The sequence below is a fragment of the Penicillium maclennaniae genome (assembly GCF_028827695.1).
Source record: "Penicillium maclennaniae strain IBT 15551 chromosome Unknown utg000003l:1.0-5670915.0:1.0-5674809.0, whole genome shotgun sequence".
NCBI classification, from domain to species: Eukaryota; Fungi; Ascomycota; class Eurotiomycetes; order Eurotiales; family Aspergillaceae; genus Penicillium; species Penicillium maclennaniae.
In genome coordinates this window covers 1,670,851-1,694,128 of record NW_026623215.1, presented here as the reverse complement: position 1 = coordinate 1,694,128, position 23,278 = coordinate 1,670,851, and the positions used below count along the sequence as shown (strand labels likewise).

General features: G+C 50.7%; 9 protein-coding genes across 9 annotated transcripts; 1 reads left to right on the top strand and 8 right to left on the bottom strand.

Moving 5' to 3' along the window:
* Nucleotides 1-767: 767 nt before the first annotated feature.
* N7477_002737 (acyl-CoA-binding domain-containing protein) lies at nucleotides 768-2,124 on the bottom strand (the record flags this gene model as incomplete). The annotated part of the gene is made up of 4 exons (XM_056964400.1): nucleotides 768-1,710; nucleotides 1,790-1,862; nucleotides 1,933-2,046; nucleotides 2,109-2,124. 4 exons carry the CDS (start codon nucleotides 2,122-2,124, stop codon nucleotides 768-770), a joined length of 1,146 nt encoding a protein of 381 aa, XP_056824353.1.
* A 532-nt stretch (nucleotides 2,125-2,656) lies between these two features.
* Nucleotides 2,657-4,231, bottom strand: N7477_002736 (putative GABA permease; the record flags this gene model as incomplete). Its single annotated transcript, XM_056964399.1, has 1 exon — nucleotides 2,657-4,231. One exon carries the CDS (start codon nucleotides 4,229-4,231, stop codon nucleotides 2,657-2,659), a length of 1,575 nt encoding a protein of 524 aa, XP_056824352.1.
* Nucleotides 4,232-5,632: 1,401 nt separating this feature from the next.
* On the bottom strand, nucleotides 5,633-10,064 carry N7477_002735 (putative jumonji family transcription factor; the record flags this gene model as incomplete). Its single annotated transcript, XM_056964398.1, has 4 exons — nucleotides 5,633-7,496; nucleotides 7,597-9,564; nucleotides 9,626-9,723; nucleotides 9,786-10,064. 4 exons carry the CDS (start codon nucleotides 10,062-10,064, stop codon nucleotides 5,633-5,635), a joined length of 4,209 nt encoding a protein of 1,402 aa, XP_056824351.1.
* A 3,538-nt stretch (nucleotides 10,065-13,602) lies between these two features.
* On the top strand, nucleotides 13,603-13,911 carry N7477_002734 (FAD linked oxidase N-terminal; the record flags this gene model as incomplete). The annotated part of the gene is made up of 1 exon (XM_056964397.1): nucleotides 13,603-13,911. The coding sequence occupies one exon, from the start codon at nucleotides 13,603-13,605 to the stop codon at nucleotides 13,909-13,911; it is 309 nt and encodes a 102-aa protein (XP_056824350.1).
* Nucleotides 13,912-14,040: 129 nt separating this feature from the next.
* On the bottom strand, nucleotides 14,041-15,191 carry N7477_002733 (acyl-CoA thioesterase; the record flags this gene model as incomplete). The annotated part of the gene is made up of 2 exons (XM_056964396.1): nucleotides 14,041-14,946; nucleotides 15,054-15,191. 2 exons carry the CDS (start codon nucleotides 15,189-15,191, stop codon nucleotides 14,041-14,043), a joined length of 1,044 nt encoding a protein of 347 aa, XP_056824349.1.
* Nucleotides 15,192-17,323: 2,132 nt separating this feature from the next.
* N7477_002732 (Mg2+ transporter protein CorA-like/Zinc transport protein ZntB) lies at nucleotides 17,324-18,994 on the bottom strand (the record flags this gene model as incomplete). The annotated part of the gene is made up of 1 exon (XM_056964395.1): nucleotides 17,324-18,994. One exon carries the CDS (start codon nucleotides 18,992-18,994, stop codon nucleotides 17,324-17,326), a length of 1,671 nt encoding a protein of 556 aa, XP_056824348.1.
* A 347-nt stretch (nucleotides 18,995-19,341) lies between these two features.
* N7477_002731 (Mg2+ transporter protein CorA-like/Zinc transport protein ZntB) lies at nucleotides 19,342-19,665 on the bottom strand (the record flags this gene model as incomplete). The annotated part of the gene is made up of 1 exon (XM_056964394.1): nucleotides 19,342-19,665. One exon carries the CDS (start codon nucleotides 19,663-19,665, stop codon nucleotides 19,342-19,344), a length of 324 nt encoding a protein of 107 aa, XP_056824347.1.
* Nucleotides 19,666-20,539: 874 nt separating this feature from the next.
* On the bottom strand, nucleotides 20,540-21,403 carry N7477_002730 (Mg2+ transporter protein CorA-like/Zinc transport protein ZntB; the record flags this gene model as incomplete). The annotated part of the gene is made up of 1 exon (XM_056964393.1): nucleotides 20,540-21,403. The coding sequence occupies one exon, from the start codon at nucleotides 21,401-21,403 to the stop codon at nucleotides 20,540-20,542; it is 864 nt and encodes a 287-aa protein (XP_056824346.1).
* Nucleotides 21,404-21,926: 523 nt separating this feature from the next.
* On the bottom strand, nucleotides 21,927-22,399 carry N7477_002729 (uncharacterized protein; the record flags this gene model as incomplete). Its single annotated transcript, XM_056964392.1, has 3 exons — nucleotides 21,927-22,061; nucleotides 22,113-22,219; nucleotides 22,282-22,399. The coding sequence occupies 3 exons, from the start codon at nucleotides 22,397-22,399 to the stop codon at nucleotides 21,927-21,929; spliced, it is 360 nt and encodes a 119-aa protein (XP_056824345.1).
* Between the last annotated feature and the right edge of the window lie 879 nt (nucleotides 22,400-23,278).

Genomic DNA, 23,278 nt, shown 5'->3' with positions numbered 1-23,278 from the left:
TCTACTGCTAATTCCATTGCGATTTCTCTCACGAGTGCCTTCTTCACCCGCCGTCCAGGGCCCCGGCTTTTCTACTGTTTTCTTGGGATGTGCAAGTGGTCCTTGTGTCTCAACTATCTGTTTGTGCTAGTCCGGTGTATGTTTTGTGTAAATATCTATTGGCATCAGGAATGGCTACATGATTTCTGCTTGATTATGACCATCTAACTTTACTTTTTTTTCTGCCTGAATTCGGATGTATGCTGAATTCGGTTGAGTCTTCCTGTGCTTCTCCAACATTGAATGGAGACTACATGAGATTTAGGGTGGACAGGTGGATAATGTGCATATCTTCACCGATGTAGATTCAAGTAGAGTCCATGCTAAAAGTAGCAAATCTGTTGAGAAGGAAGACGGAAAAGGTGTAGCAGTCTATCACTTTCTAAAATTGACAATATCCACCAGCTTATGCTCGAACAGTTCTAAGCCGATAATTATCCCAGATCGGAGAAACATCTATCACATACCTCAAGGCGAATGCACGACTCACGACTCAAAACAAGTAATAAGAAAATAGAGAAAAGGAAAAAGTATTCCCAAGCCCTAGAGACCTGGCCTCGAATTGAAACCCATATGTACTAGACAAAAGAAAAAAGATATAAACATCGAAGACAAAAACTCTCCAGTCAGATTGTTTGGAAGGATCCAAGTCGGCAAGTGCAAGCACCAACGATCCAAATGCACCAAACATTATATATCCGAGCCAGACCCGTATCCAGAAGGGAGAACTAAGGAAGGAGAGGAGCATCGCCGACTTTCTTAAGAAGCTTAAAGCGGCCCAGCCTAGCCTTAAGCTCTTTCCACCCACCACGCAAACGATGTTCAAGTCTCCGATCGCCGCGTACACGCATCACAATCAGAATCACGCCTAACAGCGCCAAATCCCACACAATTTGGCGCACGACAGTCCACAGAATCCACTTCAACCACGCCCAAACGCCTGATCGACGTCGGTGCGCTAATGTGCGCGACTCCATTTGTTCACGGACTGCTGCGATTTCCGCCGTCATCTTGGTTAAAGCTTGCTCGACGCGCCGTCGCCACCGGCTATCTTTTGGCTGTACGTCATTTGAGTCGCGCCGTGAGTTTCTGGGGCTTTCGACGCAGCTGGCCCCGTCCATGCTAGTGGGCTGTTGTCGTCGGTCGTGGCTGTGAGATGTATGTTCCGTTTCAGAGCGGAGACCTGTGTTTGTGCTTGCGGCATCTGCTTCTTCGTAGATACTGTCGCGTGCTTCTTCAAATTCCTCGTCTTCTTCATCATCTATCTCCGCCGGATCCTCAACATCCATTGACCGGCGCCGACGGTAGTACTCTTCTTCTTCGGGCTGGCTAACGGGGCTCAAGACGCGAAGCTTTGAATCTCGACCATCATCTGCTCGGTTGGGTCTATCGTATGCATCTGTCGACCCTGCTAGTCGGCCTCCTATGCTTCCGTACGAACTACCCTCGTGTCGTGATAAGGCTGGCACGCCGACGGCATGTAATGGACTTGAAGATGATGATGAGGAGGCGTTATATTTAATCTGGTCCCAGACGAATTCAAGCTCGGATACTAACTCGCGGGCTTCGGGGGTCTGAGAAGCATATTGGTGCATCGTGTCGATTAAAGTGCCGATATATCGACGTTTGGCTTCGGTGCGCGTGAGACCGCGCTGCGCATACCAGGCATCCCTGTATCAAGACAATCATTTAGCTCCATTGTTAAGGGCCTTGTAATGAAGGGATCTGGGGTCGGGGCTTGTAGACGTACCACTTCTCGCACTCCGCGTGCACCTCCGAGGTATTCCCAATCGGACGATCCATCACACCTTCCACGTCCCCTTCTGCGCCGGAGTATCAGTATCGAAACATGCCTCGGGTAAGTCCTCGAGGGTCTCAGGGGAGACCACGCACCCATACTCTGCTTATACAAACCATAAAGCTTCAGACGCTCAGCCGCCGGAGGGCGCGCGGTGCCCGTCCGAGGAATCCTTTTGACTGTATTGAGGGCATGGACGAAGACGCGATCTGCGCATATTGATGAGCAATCAGAAGACCTTATCGGGCATGACTTCCTGAGGTATACGCACCCACAGAGTCCGACATGCTGCTGGAAGTTCCGTAGTCTGCCCTGTCTTCATGGAAGCGGGGTGGGGCATCGGCAGACGCGGACGAGCGTCATGAGTGGAAGTTATCAGGGCAATCGAGAATAACGGGGCCGGAAGGGTCGCGGTGGTCAGGGGTGGTGTATGTCGGAAAGATGATCGGTAGTGTTCTCCCCTTTCGTGACTGCAGGACTCGGGAAAGCGCTGGTTTCCCGCACGCGACAGCTCCAGGGTTCGGCTGGAGGTCTGGATGGTACTTCGAATTGGTAGTCACCCTGGATAGAGGTTTCCGGGCGTACAATGCACGGTAAACTGTGTATAGGAGATGCCCTCGTGCATCAGGGCAAAGGCCGAAAATGTGGCGTGTTCGACGTGGACCGCGGCTCTCGGGGAAGATCGTCAGGGCACTTGTGATTCTCCGCTACATCTCGCTCCCTTGCATCTGCGCGACATATCTCTAAGGGTTTACTTTTGGTGTTTATCTTCTGAATGTTTCAATACATTATTGGACGATTAGCTATGCATATTTCGATTTACAGGCTTGACGACTTCTTGCACTCTACTATTCCGGGGATCGCGTTCTCGGAGTCGACCGCGCTGCCTGTCATGACGCCCGCCACCGCAGACACCTCCTCCTTGCTGACCGGAGGGCCGGTGAAGTGCTTGCGCGCATACGCGAAGTACCAGATGATGCTGATGCCGGCGAATCCAGCAAACACAACACTCGCATAGTTCATCCCCGAGGCCGTAACAGGCAGTGTGTAAGGCATGCAGAAGAGAACAACAGCGAGCACAATCCAAGCAATTGTAATGGCATTGATCACGAACCCGAACTTGCCAAGGGAGAAAGTAGACTGAGCAACATCCTTGCGGCCCCGGATCATGGAGATCAAAATAGGTAGGCCGTACGAAGTGGAAAGGCAAATGGTCGCCACACCAGTGAAAGAGTTGAAAGCCGCCGTGGAACCAAAGTAGATCAAACCCAGGAGAGAAATCACCGTAGACGACAGAATGATTGACCACACGGGCACATCTAATCTCTTGTTTACCCGGCGCCAGAGCGTGAAACCAGGAATCGCTCCATCACGCGCGAAGGCATAGGTGCAGCGACTGGCGGCAGTCAGGGACCCAATGCCCGCGAACATCATGATTCCCAGAATCAAGAAAAGCAAACCAAAGCCACCGCCCGCGGAACCCGTCACAGTCTTGAAAAGCAGTCCGATCGGCTGTCCGCTCGCCACGTCGCGCAGCATCTGCACGTTGGGCAGGACAAATAAAATGGGGATCAAATAGAGAAGACCCGTAATGCCCGCGGCGACCACAGAGAGCACGATAGCCTTGGGCACCTCACGATGCGGGTTCTGCACCTCCTCACACATGGACGCAACCATTCCGTAGCCCGTGAGCGTGTACGCCGCCTGCAGCAAGCCAACGAAGAAGGCCCAACCAGCAGGCCAACCACTCTGCGAAGAATCGTACTCGGCAAAGACGAACTCGCCACTGCGTCGGTGGTCCGCCATGGTGAGAAGCGTGACCAAGATGATAATGACGCTCGCAGCGGTCCAAAAAATGCAAATTTTATTAATGAGGTCGAGCCAGCGCGACCCAAAGACATTCACAAGCGTGCAGACCAGCGTCACAGCCCAGAAGCACAGGACCGTCTGCCAAGCATTCGCGACAAAGGTCTCATTCCAGAGCGAGATGGCGCTCAGAATCAATTGTGCACCACCAAAGATAATACTCAGTGTCACGGTCCAATTGCCGACGAGGGTCAACCAGCCATCGATAAAGGACATGAGCGGGGCCCAGCGACGCGTAGAAAGCATCGCGCTCCAGTAATAAACACCGCCAGCGGTGGGATAGACGGCGCAAATTTCCGCGAGAGAGGCTGCAATTGCGATGGAGATGAGAGTCACGAAGACCCAGCCCCAGATGATTGTCACAGAGAGGCCGTCGTCGAGGGTGATATAGAGGGTGGTGCTCAGGCCATAGGGCGCGGCCATGATTGCAAAGGATAGGCCCAGGATACTAAGCATGCTTAAGTTTCGAGGCAATTCGCTCTTGTAGCCCATACGGGCCAGCGCCTCGTCGGCGGCGGCGTCGGCCATAATGATTGAGAGTGGGTCAAGAGGTTGGATCTGGGGAAGGGACACGTCCAGGGAAGCTTGAATTATTTAAGAAGTTAAAGGAAAGGCCCCAGAGTGAAATGGCGAGACCCACGAGAACCCCGCATGATAAAAGGTCGCATCGCGGTCTGAGACCGCGGTGGGCGAAGGTTTAGTATACAGCAAATAGGCAAAGAGGACCATGGATGCGTCCGAAACACAGCTTATCGGCGAAGGTTTTACGGCGCGGAGGCTTCCTAGGCACAAAACTAATGACTAATTCCTAAGTCGCGCTTAGGGTAACTCAAGAGTCGGAGATGATAAGCGGGATACGCTATCGAGATGGGTGGAGTCCCTTTGCCACTTGGTCACCCGCGGAGTTACTCCTTTGGCACTGGCTTAGGCTACCTTAATTTTCGTAGGTCCTACCGAACATATCCCCTTCGCTAGGGTCTACGTGGATCATGTATTGATGAAATGGTTTGGATTTTTGTTTTTTGTTTTGTTTATTTTATTTTGCAAAAGGTCACCAGTGGTGACGGCTGCCACATCTGCCTTTGGCCGGAGTTTCTTTACCATAGTGGCAGAAATAAACACACAGCACGAGATGAGCGCCAATATAAGACATTCAATAAAAAGGGGGAAGAAGCCGGGATTCGGGGCGTTGAGCTCGGGCCAGAGCCCCGACTTCACTCGGCAGCGCCCGGGGGGAGTGCGAGGGGGGTATCAAAAAGGGGCGCACAAACATCCAGTCGAATCACTGGCTTCGTGGAAAGAAATTTTTTTTTTCTTGTTAGATGTATCTAGCCGCGCACCGTGAGATGCGGCGGGGGAGAGGGCGGAAGTAGGCCCGAAGATATTGACGTCACGAGATGAGCAGTGGATGGGGGATGGGGGATGGAAGATGGACGTGGACGTAGACGTGGACGCGGAACCGGAACAGATAGTAAAATGAGGTGGGACGGAAGTGAGAACAGAGGATGGAAGGACTTTTAGGGATGGCGAGGAAACACAAAGAGCAAACGAACTCCAGTCTATCGACGACTCCAGTCTAAACCAGAGCGACTTTTGAGAACGGGATTCGTGTCCAGGTGGGAGGTGAGGTGGAGACAGGGAGGCAAGGATGCAGGGGTGAAATGGGATGTAGAAATCAAGAAGCAAGAAAGGAAGATCGCTGAGTCGTAACCAGCCAGCTAGTGTCAACTCCAATTCGTAAAAAACATAACCCGTGGAGGACGATCGTGAGAATCGAGGTCGAAAATGGGGAAACGGGAAAACGCCCAGTCATGCAGTCGTCAGGCCGGTGAAGTCGTAACATGAGAGAGATGCAAGTACAGTCGCGAGGAAACCAGATGCAGGGGTACAAGTAGAGGTCGTAAGTGAGCAGCAGCATCGAAAGGTGGCTCACGGGCTCAATTCGCCGCAGAGGTCATCAGTTGCGTCGAGGCCAAAACCGGCCATGTCGACGGAGTGCAAGGATCCCGGTCCTTTGCCTGGAGAGATGTCGGAGGAGGCATAGTCGTGCTTGAGACGCTCGTGCGGTCCAAAGTGCGGTCCGAAGAACGGTCGGTTCTCGTCATTCGGGGTGTTGCCATCGCCAGCAATCCACGGCCCGTTTTGCCAGAAACGAGTGTTTGCCTGCTGATCCCCAAAGAGATCGTGATGATCGGGATGGGGATCGGGACCGTGGATAGGAAGTTCATTGGGCGATTGGAACCGCAGATGCGACCGGCCGAAACTAGAGCATGGGGAATCGGCATGCAGGGGCAGATCCAGACCGGAGAGTGGGGGGTCATCCACCGTCGTGATATCGATGGTCGGATTGGAGGTCTGCTGAGCCAGTGCTGATGATAGCCTCAAATTAGAGCCTGTGGAGCTATGTCGACTATGGCTGGTCGATCGATTGATGGCACGCTGCACAAAGCTGCCACATGTCTTCATGATCTTTTCCTTGTCGGCATGAGAGAGGCTGTTGAAGAAATCATTGGCCAGTGACGGTTTGGACGGCTCATCATCCGAATGAATCAGCCCATAAGTCGTCTTGGCATACTCGGAGAGGCCGGACGGCATATTGTACGGGGACTGATACACGTTGGGAGCCAGGGCCCGCTGCTGATCGAGGAAGGCATATTTACCCGGCATCTTAGCGGCAGCCACGCTTCCCCGATCAATGGTCTCTTGCTTAATCCCCTCCGACTCCTTCTTCTGAATGACGTCTAGTCGCTCACGATGGCTAACTAACGAAAATCGAAGCATCTGAAGTAGACGAGTCACCTCCTCCGATCGCATGTTCAGAGTCTGAGGCGGTAACAGGGTTCCATCAGCAGCCCGAGGCTGCACCCGCTGCTGGGCCATGGCGAGTTCGAGTTTCTCGAGGCCATTGGCCGGAGGAATGGAGCCCATGGGGCCCAGCAGGGTCTCTACCACCAATTCGGGGCTAACGATCGTGTACCCGGCAAAGACATTGGCATGGTCGGTGATCTGGGCCAGACGACGACGGGCAATGAGTTCACGAACGTTGGCAAAGGTATTGGTGGAAGGGAGGTGATGCTGCTGCTGGTGCGACTTGGCGACGGAAGGATAGGGGGCATGACGGGTAGATTGATTCGAATGGGTACGAAAGGCCGACGGCATCGCAGGACCGGCAGCAGCAGCACCGGCAGCAAGGGCAGGGTGAGGGGGAGGGGCAAGGTGCTGCAGGGAGGGAGCGGAGGTAAAGGAGGGCGGTCGGGATTGCAGCGAGGGGTTCAGATAGTGATGATGATGTTGTTGTTGTACCTGGGGTTTTCGGGCGTAAAGATTTTGCTGGTAGGGAGGGGCAGGGGCGGTGGGAGCATAGCGGAAGTGGTGGTGGGGTGAGATCTTCGATGCACGAGCATCGACTCCAGCCACGCCAAGCGACTTGACGCTGTCCAGGAAATTGGCCCGCGGGTTGTGGATGGGCACGCTAGGGTTGTGCGTATACTGTGCCCTACTCTCGGTGGACGGAGCTCCCAGGTAATGCCACACTTGTTCCCCTTTGTCCAGGTTCACCGTCAGTGGGGCGAATGAATTCCTAGTTGCATCCACCGTCTCGAACTCGGCCCATTGATAGGGAGATCCGGTGTCGCCAAACGCACTGCCTGCCACCGGGACAGCCGCTTCGAGCTCTTTGCGTTCAGGCTTGCGCGCTAAGTGGGCCGGGAGCGGTGGGATGCCTGGCGCGAGGGGCACGAAATTACTCTTGCGCACCACCAGCATCCATCGATATGGCATCTCAATGACATCTCTGTTGACAATTGTCAGTATTGGGATTATTGTGGTTTCGGTTGTTCTGTTTATGGAGGTGCAAGTAGGGTTGGAATGGAAGACTGAAACAACAAACTTACCCTCTTGGCAAAACCTTCAGCAGGAGACTCCGCTCTTCCGGTCGATTCTGAAGCACAATGGCGCCATTGATTTCCTTGTCGACCTGAAATTGGATCAAATCGCCCTGCACGAGGCGACGGGCGGCTTCAATCACGCGGCGATCCAAGTCGGACGACTCCCCCAGCAGACCAGCTGGGCGCTTCTGACGGTGGAATTTGCACTTCAAGTCCACGCTGGGAAGCGAGTATTGTTGGCCATCATCGGCAATTACAGCAATGGAACCATGTTCGACCTGAACACCAGCCAAAAGCGCACATGTAGCATGGTAGGCTCGAGTGCACTTCCCGAAATTGCACTGGAAGCAAGCACCACGAACTTCCCGGCAAAAGAGACATTTCAAATCTAGACGAGCCTTGGGAATCCTGTCAATATCACACACGACTTCCTTGCCGGATGCATCGCGGAGGATAGTGGTCTCCTCGATGAACAATGCACACCGCCGGTGGGCACTGCCCTTGCCATCCTCGGTCGGTAACAGGTCCTCGTAATCAAGATCGTTGGGGCAAAGTAGACACGGGATCTTCCGAGGTCCCTGGAGATGGAGTTTCACTCGTTTGGTTTTCGGGCCGTCGCCCGCGTGCTTCCGCTTTGGACCACGAGTGGACGTCTTTTCGGGCACGCTGCGCGGAGGGGTGAGAAGATCGGAAGCACCTTCAAATCCTTCCATGTCGCTGTCGTATTCGCCATAATACTCGGGTGTGGACTCACCACGCAGCTTACGCTCGATCTCATCGACATCAATCCAGACACTGTCCGCCTCGCAGTGGCACTTCTTGGCAACTCGACCATAGTCTAACCACTTTTCAGTTGCAAAGTTGACTGACTCGGCACAGTTATAACCGATGTTGTAACCGGAATGGTAGCCATAAGGGAAAGTGATGACAAATTCTCCTTCGTAGTGGACAAGTCGGTTGACGGTGATGCCATACTGAGATTTAAGCAAGCTGGGGGAAACCAGATAGGTCTTGTGGCGCAAGAACTGGTCGCAATTCTTCGCATCGCTCGACCAAATACTCCGCATAGCTGCCTCAAATTTGGGGGCGTCCTCTTGCGAAATGCTGTACCACTGCTTCGGGGCACCAAAGTGGATGTAGTTGATGCTGTACAAGTCCACATCCTCAAGGTGCCAAGCAAAAGTGGCCTTCCACATTCCAAGGTATAGGTATGCTGTGTTGACACCGGGTACCTTTTGTCCGATGACATCGAGTAGATTAGGCAATTTGGCGACATTCCACGAGTCGACAGAGTCTTCAAAGAGAGAGCCGGGCATGTCCGCTCCGTACATCGGGTTGTTGTACATGAGAGACTTCCAATATGCCGTTTCGAGCTCCTCACATCTCTCGGCGGTATACTCCTCGTGATCGTGAATGCGGTAATCAAATCCCTTGAACGCTTCTTCGTCGAAGTGGTCGACTGTTTCACCACGATTGTTCTTGCGTCGTGAAGTCACGGATTTGGGCTGTCTGCCTTTGGGCTTTGTAGGGGGAAGAGATTCACCTTCGCTGAGGTCTTCACTTTTGGTCTCGACGGGGTGCGATTCGGGCGACACAGGGGTCGGAGGCCCTTCGGGCTTGGAAGATTCGGCATCATCAACGGATTCTTCCTTAATTTTCGTCTGATTCCCGCGCTTGGGAGGACGGCCAGGACGACGCTTGGCGCCGTCGCTTGTCGGTCGGGCGGATTGGGGTCGCGGGGTGTTGGCCGTACGGTTTCCGCGTTCCTGATTGCGACGTCGTTCACCTCGGCGAGCGGGAGGTTGGTGGCTACTCTCCTCACAAAGGCCCTTCCATTGTGGTAGATTGTAGGTGCGCTGTTTCTCGATGTTTGCTTGGGTGTATGTGCCGTGCGAACCATGAAACTCCTGCATGATTGGATTCTTCACACGAATTGTTTTCACTGCCTCGTCCAGCGGGGCGAGTGAATCGGTCCTTCAAAAATCACAAAGATGAGTAAAGCCATCCACATCTTGTCGACTTTCCGCGCACTTACCATTCTTTCGGAGGCACGACTTTCACGATTCCGGCTTTCATTCCATAATTGTCGATCCTGTTGATAAATTTCTGGAAGTCCCGAAATTGATCCATAGTCTTGTACAAGTGATTGTTAGTCCCGCTCTTGCAAGGGCGACGCAATCATCTGCTCTGCTCACCGGTTTGAAAACGGGTATCTTTCCATCGCCGTAGTAATGATCTGGTTCGATTGGACCGATGTCTACTTCCCGTTCTTCTTGCTCTTCCTGTTTAATCGGAGTCTCGTCGGGCGCCCGAGTTGACTTCTGATCCAGTTCTAGGTCTGATAACTCAGAGGGCACTCCTTCGGGGACATCCTTCTTTCCATTCGCGCTCCGCGGCGGCGTTATTGAGGCAGAGTCAACAACCGGGCCGCCCACCAGCACCTCGAGGGGCGGCTGATCGAAAGCGACCGCCATGATTGAGAGTGATCGCAAATTGAAAAGTTTATTGGAGACTAGCGCCGTCGTCGTTGAGAGCGACCGCTGAGCGACGGCGAAGAATAGGTTTTTCCCAGCGGTCGGGGAAGTTGGCAAACGTTCAACAAGTCGAATGGAAGGAGAGTGAGATCGGATGGAGGTAGGTGAGGTTGATCAGGGAGGTGATGTAGCGGAGAATGTACGCCGGAGCGGACGATCGCGATAAGAGCTGTTTCGGAGGCTCTTTTTTCCCCTGAGGCGGACGAGACGAAACGACTGAAATCTTAGCGACAATCACCAATAAAAACAGGCAAAAGGATATGCGACTCCAAGGCAAGGCAAGAAACCAAGGGACTGGATGTAGAAAGACTCCTGCGTAGAGGTCATTCCAGGCAAAAAGGCACTAGGCCAGATTTGCCCACTGGCGCTGGAAAGAGTGGAAAGGGTGGACGAAGTTGAGCAATTAATCACTAGCGACCAATCATGCAGGCGCCTGGACGCTCGCGGGTGGAGCAGAGGACGATGGCCTGACACTGGCACAGAAAGGCAGGGGGAAACAACCTGAGCAATGATGCCCAGACAATCGGGCGTATCAGAGCCTCGTGTTCTTAGGGCAGGTGGGATTCGTCCGATCAGACGGGAAAACAAGTGGATTGCCCTTAAGCCTGGTATCATACTACCACTTGTCCAGTCTCGGGCAGCATGATATCTGGGGGGGACAGAAATGGGAGAGAGAATGGCAGAGAGAACAGCAACAGATGCAGGGGGCAAATAATTTGAATAAAACAATCGACTCACCAGATAGACCGTAAGAGGGAGACCAGGTCGCGATACACTGCTGTTGCGACAACTCGACGAGCTGTCGTTCATACGTTTAGTCACGTGTTATGTTAGTCACGTGCTCGATGACCTTCCGCACAATACGTGACGTCGCCAACAAGCGTGCGGTTATGAAATCACCTGTCTTTGTGGTATTAATTACGGTCACGAATACCAGACGGCTGTACTGAGCTCTCGGACACTGCCGGAGCCGAGTGTCGGCCATCCCTAGGTGCCTGAACTTCCAGGAACGAAATATCTGTCCCATCTGGCTGTGCGACGGCAGTTTCAAGAATTTTGCGCTCTTAGAAAGGCTATTACGTCATTACAGCCGGTCTGAGTCTCGTCTCTTCCGTGTGTTTCACATTGCCGGCCGACACCGGGTCGATCTGAGGCTTCGCGTCGATTCATTCATGGGGGGGGATCTGCTCCCGACACAGAGGGGAACGTTCGCAACACGCACCATCTAAGCCCCTATATGGTAGTAAGAGTATTGTTTGCGATCACGAGATGTTACCTTCTACCCTTAGTGCTGGAGGTATCGAACGCAATCTAGTTGACGTGGTGGCTCGGGCAATATTGAAGGTATACACACCACGAAGTGAGCAATTGGCCGCACTTCTCGAAATAAGTAGCATCAAGCAATCTTGTGAACGTTGGATAAGTAAAGTGCCCCATGCAAAATGTCTTCATACTTACTTTCTGTACACTCCATACGGTCAATCACACAAACTCACGTCTTCCTGGTCAACGCGGACTTGTTCACACCCAGGTCTTGAAGACGCTCACTGCATCGTCATAAGTACAGACGAAACAGTGTCGTGCAAGCTTCGAAAAGCCTTATGAGGCAGGTGTCATTCGGCGCCTGAATAGTCAACATAGGCTTCCTTAAATTAGGTCTCGCTGGCCCACTGTTGAACGTTGAAATGTGAAGAAGATCTCACGAGCCCCGCAGTGTCCAGAACAGCAATTCCTACTTCATGTAGCAAGCTAACAAGATCGTTATTGAAACCCTCTACTTAGGCCTCAGCTTGAAGAGCATGCCCACAATGATCCGTGTTCGTGTTGCTCTGCCACCTTGGTGTAGACTTGCGCAGATATATACGGACAAGGGCGCTGGACTCTTAAGAACTTCATGTGCTCAACTGTAAATATGCATCTTATCGCAGTACAACCCTTTGATTTGCTCACATCTGCCGCAAAAATCCCAGTATTTGCCGCAGACTGTAAGCCGTCTCCATATGACAAGAGTTGGCCCTCTTCCGGAAAATGGGTCGCCCTCAACAAGTCTATCAAAGGAAACATCCTTCACACCACCTCAATCGCTTCATCATGCTACCCGGGCAATCCATTCAACTCCCCTTACATTTTTCCAATGTAAGGCAACAGTAGTCCTTCGCCATCTATCACTCCGCTTGGCCCGAAAGTAATGACTACTGGATCTACAATAACAACCCCTGCATGCCACCCGGCGAGGATGGTTACAGCAAGGACGAGGGTTGCGAAATTGGAGGATTGCCCCAGTACATTGTGAATGCCACCACAGAGGATCAAGTTTCCACTGCCATGGCATAGGCGTATCGAACAGGAATCCGCTTAGTGATCTGGTCGACAGGCCATGATCTTAGTGGCAGGTCCGTTCCTTTTTCACACAATTCTTCACTGACAAAGTCATGTCAATAGTTTCCCAGATCAGCTGGAGCATTTACCCTCTCTATCTAGACTCACAACTTCAACCATGTTCAACATCACCGAGCTTGGCGGGTGCCTAGGAGCAATGAGACCGCCGATGTGCTCGTCGCTGGGGGCGGGAACAATTGGGGCTCTCTTTATACAGTCGCGCATCGGGTAAACCGAACGGTAGTCGGAGGCGAAGACACGACTGTTGGATTAGGTAGATTGTTCCAAAATGGTGGCCATGGACTCTTATTTAGCCACTACGGTCTGGCATCCGATCAGGTTCTCCAGGTCACGGTGATTACGACTGACTGTCGCCGCCTACTCGCCAACGACGAACAGAACTAAGACCTCCTCTGGGCGATTTGTGGAGTTGACGGAGGTCAGTTCGGGGTCGTGACTGAATTCGTTCTCAAACCTCATCCAGTTCCTGCAAGTGTGGTCTCTCGTAGTCTGACATTCTATCCGCGTCGGAAGTCAAATGAGAGTGAGCACGCGTCTTGGGTAGCCCTCGCCGAGACAACTGCCCAGATTCCAGATTTGATGGATACAGGAACCACAGTAACAGTCATTTCAGTGACAGGAAAAGCAGACCGTCAGCCATTTAGGCCTGAGTGAAGCCATTCGTGGAGCTGCAGTCTCCGTGAGTCTCACCAACTACAACTCGACGACGACAAGCATGAATGATACTTTCCACAAGATGCATCCCAAATTATCGAGGGACGTCACTCCTCTCTTAATCTCACTCTGGCACCGCCGAGTTCTCAGAGCTACTGATTCTTTACCAAGCCAAACTACCTTGCCAGCCAGTCAGCCGGCTCAACGAGCTTGTTAACCAGCCGGCTCTTAGGATGATCCGAGCAGTCGAACCTTCCGATAGAGGGACTTGAGCCAGTATCTTCAGCGAACCTCTGTTGCCCAAGATACCGAAAACGGTTCTATGTTGTTTTTCGGTATGCTGGCTGGGCTCGGACCAGCCTACGCCCCCGAGAAGAGACGTGGAAGTGTCCTTCCAGCCTGGCACACGGCATAGGCCCATGTCATGGCGTATGGTGTCTCCGTGGATACGGCAGGTGACCCAAGTCAAGCTTTGGCAGATGCCGCAGAGTGGGATGAGACTGCCAGAGAGTCTGTTTTGAGGGATTGGGCTTTCAATAGCGGAGCCTACATGAACAAGGGCAACCCCTTCAGCAGTACGTGGAAACGCGATTTCTACGGGGAGAGTTACGACCAGCTTCTAGAGGTCAAGTGCAAGTACGGTCCGGCTAGAAATCTGTTTTTGTGGAGTGTTGTCGGAAGTGACATGGGGAACCACGATTTGCACAGTGGTCTGCTTTGTCGGGTGGAATAGGTGCCCCAAAGGGGTTCGAGCTGTGGCGCCGGCAGAGCAATATCCCCCAAATCAAGCATAGATGACAATTTCAGGTGTATTTTCAACATCTATTGTCTATCAAGCCAGTTCGTATTATAGCATCTAAGTCTATTGTGCCCACTCCTGGTGCAGTCTCTCGTCCAGGTGGACATAACCCTCCACAACTGCCAATCCCCGGATCCTCTCTTGTTCGATACGCGCCCAACTCCATTCTTCAGAATTCCAAGCGTCCGTGTTAGACTTCTTCTGTTCCTTGAGCACTTCGGGATTGGGTATCTGATCATCGCCCATCTTGAACACTTCTCTCACCAGAGATCCATCCACGCCTGTGGCTGTGATACCTTCCTCACCGCTAGCCGGGGTTCCGATGGCGGAAGCTTCAGCGGATGAGTCCAGTGGAGTCTGATCCTGACTTTCCACAGGCGGCGCAGGAATAAAGCCGCTCGCACGCAGAAGTCTCTCGGGCGACACGGTCAGCCGGCCCTTCTTGACAACGTATTTGCTCAAGGCAGTAGCCAGCAGCGTCTTCTCACCACCAGGCTTGCTAGCGGGTCGCCTAAAGCACGTGAGAATGTACATCCACTTCTTATCCCAGGAAATGACCTTGGAGTGCATCTCATATAGCTCAAAGGGTTTGATCTCACGCTTGAAGCTGCAATACACAGACCCAAGCACAATAATGATGGGCTTCCGCTTTGGCGCACGCTTTCCTTCCGTCTTACTAGCCTCCAGGAACTCCTGATCCAGCTCTTTACTGACGATACCAACACCAGGACTGTAAAGGCGAGTCACTAGCGCCGTACGCGACACGTCCAAGTCCGTGAAATACGTGCTGTTGGATTTATGCATATTGTAATCTGTCTCCAACAATGGGGTCCGCGAAGTGATCCCGTACGGTACAAAGACCGGATGTGTGGGTTTGCCCTGTGCATCCACAATAGCCTTGCCCTTGGGAAATAGAGGTGCATTGGGCTTGAGACGTAGGTTCCCCACAAAGTGGTATAACAGACGGAACTGGAGAAACGGATCAGACATCTAAACATCCCAGGCAACGGGTCGGCTCCACCGGACCAGAGTGAAATCCGACAAGTCCACCGCTAGATTGGCCGGAAAATACTTACATGCCAAAAGAATGGGAGGTTTTTCATATTGATAAGGGCCAAAAGTAGAGCAAGGGTTTTCCACGACGCCAGTGACGCGACGAACGCCAGCAGGTTGCGCATGTTCTCGATGCTGAGCGCACCCTGAATGGGTGACATGGTCCTTGAAGACGAACGAGTGAATTGTGATATCAGCCAAGATATGTGGTTTCAGCCGCAGTGGATGTGTGATGAGTTCGCGGTTCATGCAAAAGCTGATAAGCGATAACAAGATTGTTGGATATAGAAGTGCTTTGAACTGAACACCCTTGTTTCCACGCGACACAATCTTCTCAGAAGTGATGCAAGACGCGAGAAATGAAGTATAATGTGATAAATCGATGGCATCTCACAAGCCGATCGAATCACCTGCACGATCAGCGTCTTGTTTTGTTGGAAAAAAGGGACCGAGGCTGATGCAGTACACGTGATTCTGACTCATCATATTTTTGGAGGGGAGTCGATATGGGATCTTTGTTGATATCTGAGTGGAACAAGCGGAGATATGCGCAATATTCTGTATAGTTCTGAACTCGCCGTCATATCTTGTCTCCCAAGAGTCTATGAAAGAGAAACCCAAATGATTCAAGGATTAGGAGCAAAATGCTGCCTGAAAGATTTTCTTTTGCAATTTCTAGGAGGATTTTTTGAGAGATTGAGAACGACTAAAGGACCAGACTTTTTAGTCAAACTTGGATTGTTTTCGGGGCGGGCTGCAGAAGTGACTGATATATGAGCTCCTTGAAAAATGTCTGAACGTGATTGAGGGAGCCAATGCCACGCCCACTGTCTGCCGTTGATCACCAGATACACACATGTATGTTTAGCTGCGAAACCTTGCTGTAGACTATAAGAATATTTCCAAAGATCATGTTTCCAGGCTGGCGACTAAAATCTAATTTCTGTCATCCTGGTTGCCTGATCTCACACTGCCTGTCTACGAAGTTATTCCTGTCCAATCGACCCTAGGTGGTGGCTTAAATTAGTTCAAACCCATAGCAAACGGAACTGCCTAGTTTAATCTTAGAAACGGAATGTGTCACAAATTACTGCTTCTGGCGCTGCCGATGTGGTGGTGAGATGACTGGACGGGACTCTTGGTATACTTGACTGTATTTCGTAATAAGGGTCTCACCTCATCAATTGTTCAAATTCTTACTCTATGGTAGCCACTTGGATCATGTCCATATTCTTGATTTGGTTGTGGAGACTACATCAATGTGACGTCTCTATAGATCTGGTCTGTTGAGGCTTGGGGTGCTTCAGTCCCAGGCATGGCCCCGTACAGCCAGACTGCAATCCTCCTCAATGACCCTTTGAGCCTTCGCCCCGGCCAAAGCCTTCTCATGCGGTGTCTAAAACGTATAACCACCCACAGGACGAAGACAAGAAACGCAGCACTCGGAAGGGCTATAACCCAGAACAGGCTCTGATGGAAAGTGCCATTGCGAATATCGACGCTGTTCATCCCCAGATAGGATGTGATGAACGACAGAGGCAAGAAAACAACCGTCACGATGGTAAATATAGTGATAGCGCCACTGTTCGATTCTTTTTCGCACTTCAATCATTGATCGGAGCTATTGGGTATGGTCAGTATTGAAGAGCCACGTGAACAGTCTCTGGTAGCTTACAAGCATCGACGTTTTGCCGGCCATGTCCTCCAGCTCATCTAAATCACGCTTCATTTGTTTGATCATCTTTCGACTTTGATGGATGCTCTGCAAACTGATCTGCTGGCTCGAATGCTTCAGGTTGACCCATACTATTTTCATCTTGTCCAGGACCCTCAACTGCTGATCAAGTACGACATTCACAATATTGAGCTCCTCTCTAAGTCTTTGAATTGCATCGAAGGTCTCGGCATTGGGATCCGTCCGGACTTGTAATTCCTGTCATTGTGTGAGATATTCAGTCGAATCATGTACGCTTCAAGGGACTGTACCAGCCGTGAAATGTACCGACGATAGATCTGCAGAAGATTGAAGCCATCATGTCCGGGTAGACCATTTGGTTTCTCACTTGGTATTCTGACTAGGCGCCCAGTCACCATCGTAACGATGTCTTGGGCGCTTACACGCCGGAAGACCTTTGCCTCACTGAAGTCTCCAGTGCGAATCATGGAGATAAGTTGTAATTTTCCAACTCGAAGAGACTTGTGGACCTTCTTGGCATAGCGTTTCAAAAGATCGAGATCAGAGTGGGTGTCATGCTTTATCTGACTGCAGATGCAGACGTACGTAATCAATGGATTAAAGGCCTCTACCAGAGCTTTGGGGAGGTAGAAAATCGTTGATCCTTCCTTTCCGCCTCGAGTGATCCCGGCATGGATCTGCCTGATGTTTTTGCAAAAGTAGGACATGTCTTGTCCGATGAAATCGAGATAGGCTCCAGAGTACTGATGACTGAGTTAGCTGAAATGAAGACTCTTGGTAGTCGAAGTGACTCACCTCCTTCGTGAGCAATGTGAGCAATGCACCATAAAACTTCATGATCAGCCAATACTGATGCAGATTCTGATAGTGCACAGGTACAAAAGCATCTAGAATTTCAATCGCCTCACTGATGACATTTTGAATCTTTTCCCACTCAGGCCTCTTCTTGACCGGGTACTGAGCATCCGAAGCGCGTTTCTGGGCGTGGCAGATCATTTTCATCCGCCTCAAAATTTCGTTCCTTGAGCATTCGGAGAGACTACCGATAAGGTCACTCTCTCGCCTATGACGTAGAAAGTAAATATTTGCCTCTGCATCTCTCTCTTCCAGGATTGCACGGATCGTTCTGTCCATGTCTCTGTGCTGATTTGAAAGTGGCTCGCTTTTTTCTGATGGGGTGGATGGCAAGCCGTCGGTTGCTTCAAGTTTCCAAGCAAAAATCGGGCACAGAGGCGACATTTTCGTTTCACTGGAGGGCTGCGCAACTGTGGCTTCCTCCTCATAAGAATCATTCATTTGGTTCAAAGATGCCATACCGATAGAGTCGTTCGCATTTTCCATAGGTCGAGGTGAATCAAACGCCATGTGATCTCTTTCGGGATATGGCTTGTCAATATTGGCATCAGCATCCGCTGAGCTTATTCCTTTGCTTATGCTCAAAGAACGAGAGCTCGAGGCCCGCTGCCTCAAGTTAGGGTGGTTTCTGGACTCTTTTGTAGGTTGGTCGGGACCTAACGAGCTACTTAAACTTTGTTTGTCGGCGCTTTCACGTAGTCCGAGATCAAGATCTTCAACAGGGGATACGATGGCCGTCATACTAGCCAAAGAGCCTTTCTCTGTGGACGAATCTTCATTCATATCTTCGACAAAGCTCTGCAGGTCGGTGGCCCTTCGAACGGGCTTTTGGTATGTGTCAGGATGCTGGTCATGCTCTTCGGCAGGATTTGGCTCTGTATCATGACCAGATGGCTCCAGAAAGGTGTCAAAAGAGAAAAGATGGTTGCCTGGAGATCGTGACGCTGGGGATTGACGACAAAAAGGTGGTGTTGCCCCTGATGTCGGAATGAGCGCTGTCGTAGTCCCGTCAGGGCATTGAATAATGCCAGCCTCGTCATGTTCTTCGGAGGTCTGACAAGAATCAGGATCAGCAGAGTTTCTAGGTGCAGCGAATCCCGGAAGCTCAATTTGATGGTCCGTGTCAACTCTTCTTAGAGGGGCTGGCGTAAATGGCTGGTCCGCCGCACCTGAGGAGGCCCGGGCACGAGACTGAGATCTAGGACCACGCCTGGCATGACGAGGACTAACGAGCTTCAAATTCTCCTTGGATCCTTTGAGCCTGAGCTCTACCACACAGCCAGGATAGATTTTGTCATTCCAGTCTGAGGGAGAGATGGGCCCATCCGGACCATTCAAAGCGTATGCCCCGGCTCTGAACGCACTTAAATGCTCAGGATCATATTGCATCTTCGTTCCAATGACGGGTTCCATTTTCTATAAAGTGCACAACATGTCAGTGAAAATCCTGTTTGGCCCTTTTCAAGGTGACATTCGTACTCGCCAGGTTCGGCCCACACGCCAGGGAATCATTAACTCAAACCCAGCAAGATCCTTCAACCGAATGGGTTTCTTATCACTCTTCCAAGCATTTTTTTGAATCGCGTCCGCATGATGCTGACGTATTGAAGCATCGTCGTCTTTGCTTCGTTGACCCATGAAGGCTGGGTGTCGAATCATGTCTTTGGTGCGCATAAGATTGCCCATGGAATAGACAGACTGCTTCTCTATAAGATTGGAATAGACCGAGCCTGTGCGGAAGATTGACACAAGGGTGAGCTTCAATGACATCGAAAATTCCCAGTGATACACTCACCGGCCCTTGTCGAATAGCTATGACCGCGATGGCGATTTGGAGCATCATAAATGCTGTTATCATCATATGCTAATATCCCAGGACGTGGGTGGTAGTCTCGGACAACCTTGTGAGGCTTCATCGAGATATAGATTGTGACATCATTTTCGTCTCGTTCGCGAAGAATCTCGGACCAATTGCCTTCTGAAACAAGCTCGCTGTCCACTCGTAACTCGTACTCATCCCTCCATGAATCGTTCAAGAAGGCAGGCAACATGAAGTTCTCTTCCTCCAACGCGCCGACGAACATCGTAATAAGCTCCTGTGGCAGCGCATCAGCCACATTTCAAATTCATTGAGCATAGATTCAAGACTCACAAACCAGGTTTGACAACGCGGCTTGGGTAGGCAGTATTCCTTGCCCTCCAAATCAATAAACCTAACTTGTAACACTACAGGTCCCGAGTCAGGCTGTGTCATCTTTTCTAGAGTAATGACCTCCCCTCGAAGTGTTTCGAGATTGGAAGGGCCCATGCTTATGATCAAATCTCAAATATCGGTCAGGGTCTGGATCTCGAAGACTGAGGAAGACAATTACCTCCATTGATCAGAAGCATCCATGTTTGAGGGACATGTATCACTTCTGGTGATTCAAGAACACTGCAGACGACCTGTTTCTCGTCTCTCCTTCCAGTTGGGTGAAACGAATAATGGAACTGGAGAAGACTCCTCACAGGATGCATTGAGACCTGGGAGGGGGGTTCTTGCCGACGCAGCGGCTCAAGGGCGAAGTAAGGCAAAGCAAAGAAAGCGACCGAACACTCCTTCGTTTCCTGGTTCTCATCGTCCCGAGCAACAAAACTGAGCGCCGTAGGATCTAGATACCTGCCATTCACGTACGATTTTTCGTTTTGCTGTTGGAGATGTCTGAAGGCCGATCGAATGAGAGTGCACGTAACTTCTGAAATGTTATCGAGGCGCAAAGATTCAATCTACCATCAATCAGTCACACATTTTGGGAATTGCCGAGTCAACACGACTACCTCAAGAAGCTCCAAGCTAAGAAAGTTGCTTTGAAGATGACTTTTTGGGCAAAATTAGCAAAAAAAACAATATTAGATATATCAAACATCACCTCAACAGCACAGATTCGACGATTCATACGACAGAAATCCAAGGCAGACTTACATCCAAGAGATCTCTGTCTCTGTTCGGGTGGCTCCCTCGTCATATGTCAGGACTGCAATGTCATGTGTATGCTCATCCTCTCTAGGGACGAGCCGAGTATGAATAATGTGGTATGTCTCTGGAGGAAGATTTTCCTCATGTTTGAATGAGGGCTGGTGAGTAAACACTCTGCTTCGAAGTTTCGGATTTTGTTCATTGTCACGACCATAGATCGAATAAGAAGGCCGAATGTTGATAACATGATGAACTCGAATATGCTCATCTTCAGAGGCATCTGCAGGATCGGCATGGATATTACCAGTACTATGGTAGCTTGGTGCTTTGGCTGAGGTTTGATGGGGCCTGACTACGGTCACAACCTCTGATGGTCTGAATCTTGGAGACGGGGGTGAATGAGAAAGGGAAGATAATGAAGAATCGGAAGGTGAGGAAGATCGAGAGTTCACGAAATAGTATGGCGCATCACTTGAGTAAGGCCGAGGTGGAGCACGCCCGCCACGAAGTGTATACTCCGGAGACCTCGAGCGGCGTTGGGATATTGACCTTAGTCCGTACCGGTTGCCCAAAGGGACATCACGGGAATCATCCGAAACTTGCGAGTCAGTGTAGTCTTCCTCAACATGTATGCGAACATTGCGTGAACGCTTTTCCAACTGTGGTGGGTATTCATCCTGATTGTGGTATTGTATAGCTGCTCCGTACGAGGTCGAGCCTGGCGGCGAGAAACTAAGTCGACGGAGTGGACGGGAACGCACATAACTCCCACGACTGTGTACCGATTCCACAGGGGAAGCAGCGCTTGATTCGTCACCGTCTGACCCATTTGTAGATGAGTTGTTCTCCGACTTGAGCGAATCCATCATGATACCCAAGAGGATGGGTGTTGATGCCAGAAACTCGTAGCGGGACCTTATCTAGTCCAGGTCCCGATGGATGCGGCAGCTTTGAATCGTGGACATGTCTCAATTCGAGGGGAAACTGCCCCAATTTGCGACTCAGCTGTGGAGAAATGCAGCTCATCAGCGCTTGTCCCAATACGAGCACAGCATCTGCACGGCCCCCGCGTCGACGCTATACTGTAATCGGAGGCACTGCTGAATTGTTGACTTGCAAGATTGTAGGCCGCTCCCTCGTCAGATCTAAAGCCATTTGAAATTTACACGGAATGACCCATAGTCAACTTGGCTGGACATGTCTCGGATTTCATTATTTGCCTATGTCCTTTGAGAGTTATAGATAAATTCGTGCTTCAAAACTTTCCTTTGGATCGAGCAACATTGAAAAAAAAAAAGAATGAAAAAACACCACTCGCAGCCGTAACATCTTATATACTTGTTTCTGGATTAATATCATCAATCTTCATGAACTCACTCCTCGAAGAGATCACATCTCATCCAAACCGGGCTCCTGCTCGAAATTTTTGGGAGTATTAATGGACTTCTTCGTCTTCGAGGCCTTGTCTGGATTTGGAGGGAAGAGACTTTCGTAAATGTCGGCTTTGTGCGCCGCCATGGTAGCCTAAATAATTAGCGTCTCTGCGTATGAACGAGAGAAATCGACGCTTCCTACCTGCTTCTCTGCAGCGGTCTGCTCCTTCAACGCTTCCATTTTCTGAATGTCTTCGGGCCTCAAGGGCGACCCTTCGTAGTCATCGGGAAAGGTTGTGTTGAGGTAAACTGCGAAATTAATGATATAAGTCAATTGGTATTATTGAGTGGTTTTTGGTTGTGCACCATACATTCGTCGTCCCTCTTCATACCAGATTGAGCCTTGCCGTGAACCGAAGTCCGGGCCAGCCGGGTGATATGGAAGGCGGAAGGCCTCGTCAGCTGATGCTTGAGCAAAGCTGGGTACATCGTGAGGTTGGAGTCAATAGTACTGAAATATGAGAGATTGGAAACATAAACTCGCCTCGCATGCTAGCTGGGGTGCTCTTTAAATGAGCTTCAGGTGGACTTGTGATGATGTCAATCATATGACCTTTCAAAGTGTGGTAAGATCAGATCGCTCCAATAATCATCCGGGTAATTTATTGGAGCTATTCTCTGGTAAAGCTATTTGTCTTGGGGTCCGAGTGACGGCATTGGTCGAAGAGGAATTGTAATGTGCAGTGGCAACTTCAGTGCATCCGCTCCATGGTACGGATAAACCTTCGTGACGACTTCTTTTCCTGGGTTCATCTCACTAACTTGTTGAATGGTAGGAAGATAAAGATCAGTATCGTACATTAAGCGCGACACATCCATTTAGATCATCCACTGCTGCTAAGTTGTCCAATGGAGGCTGGGAAAGTTGAAGATCCGTGTCTTGCATCTATCTGTGCAACATCTAGAGATGGCTTCCTTCTATGGACTGACACAGACATGGACCATACGCCATATACTTGAAGCAGACAAGTAGACAACCAAAGACTACATCACCAGAGATCACTCATTATTTCTCGAATTGCACCTGTCACTTTAACCACATCAGACTATACAGAGTCGTCCAATATCATCTTACTAAAAACTGGCCTAGAATCGCATTGATTTCTCCGTAGTGTTCTCCGCCCTCCTTATTCAACTAAAGCATCTCGCTGCAGCCGTGCTTTTTGGATGGCTGTCAATTTGCGTGGGTTTCCCATACTTCCAAACGGTCTTGCCACCCCCTCCAAGCTGCCCTGTTGCCCGTCACCTTTGAGAGACCAATTTGCTATAGCATTGGGGAGACCCACAGAGGCAAGGATACCCAGCATT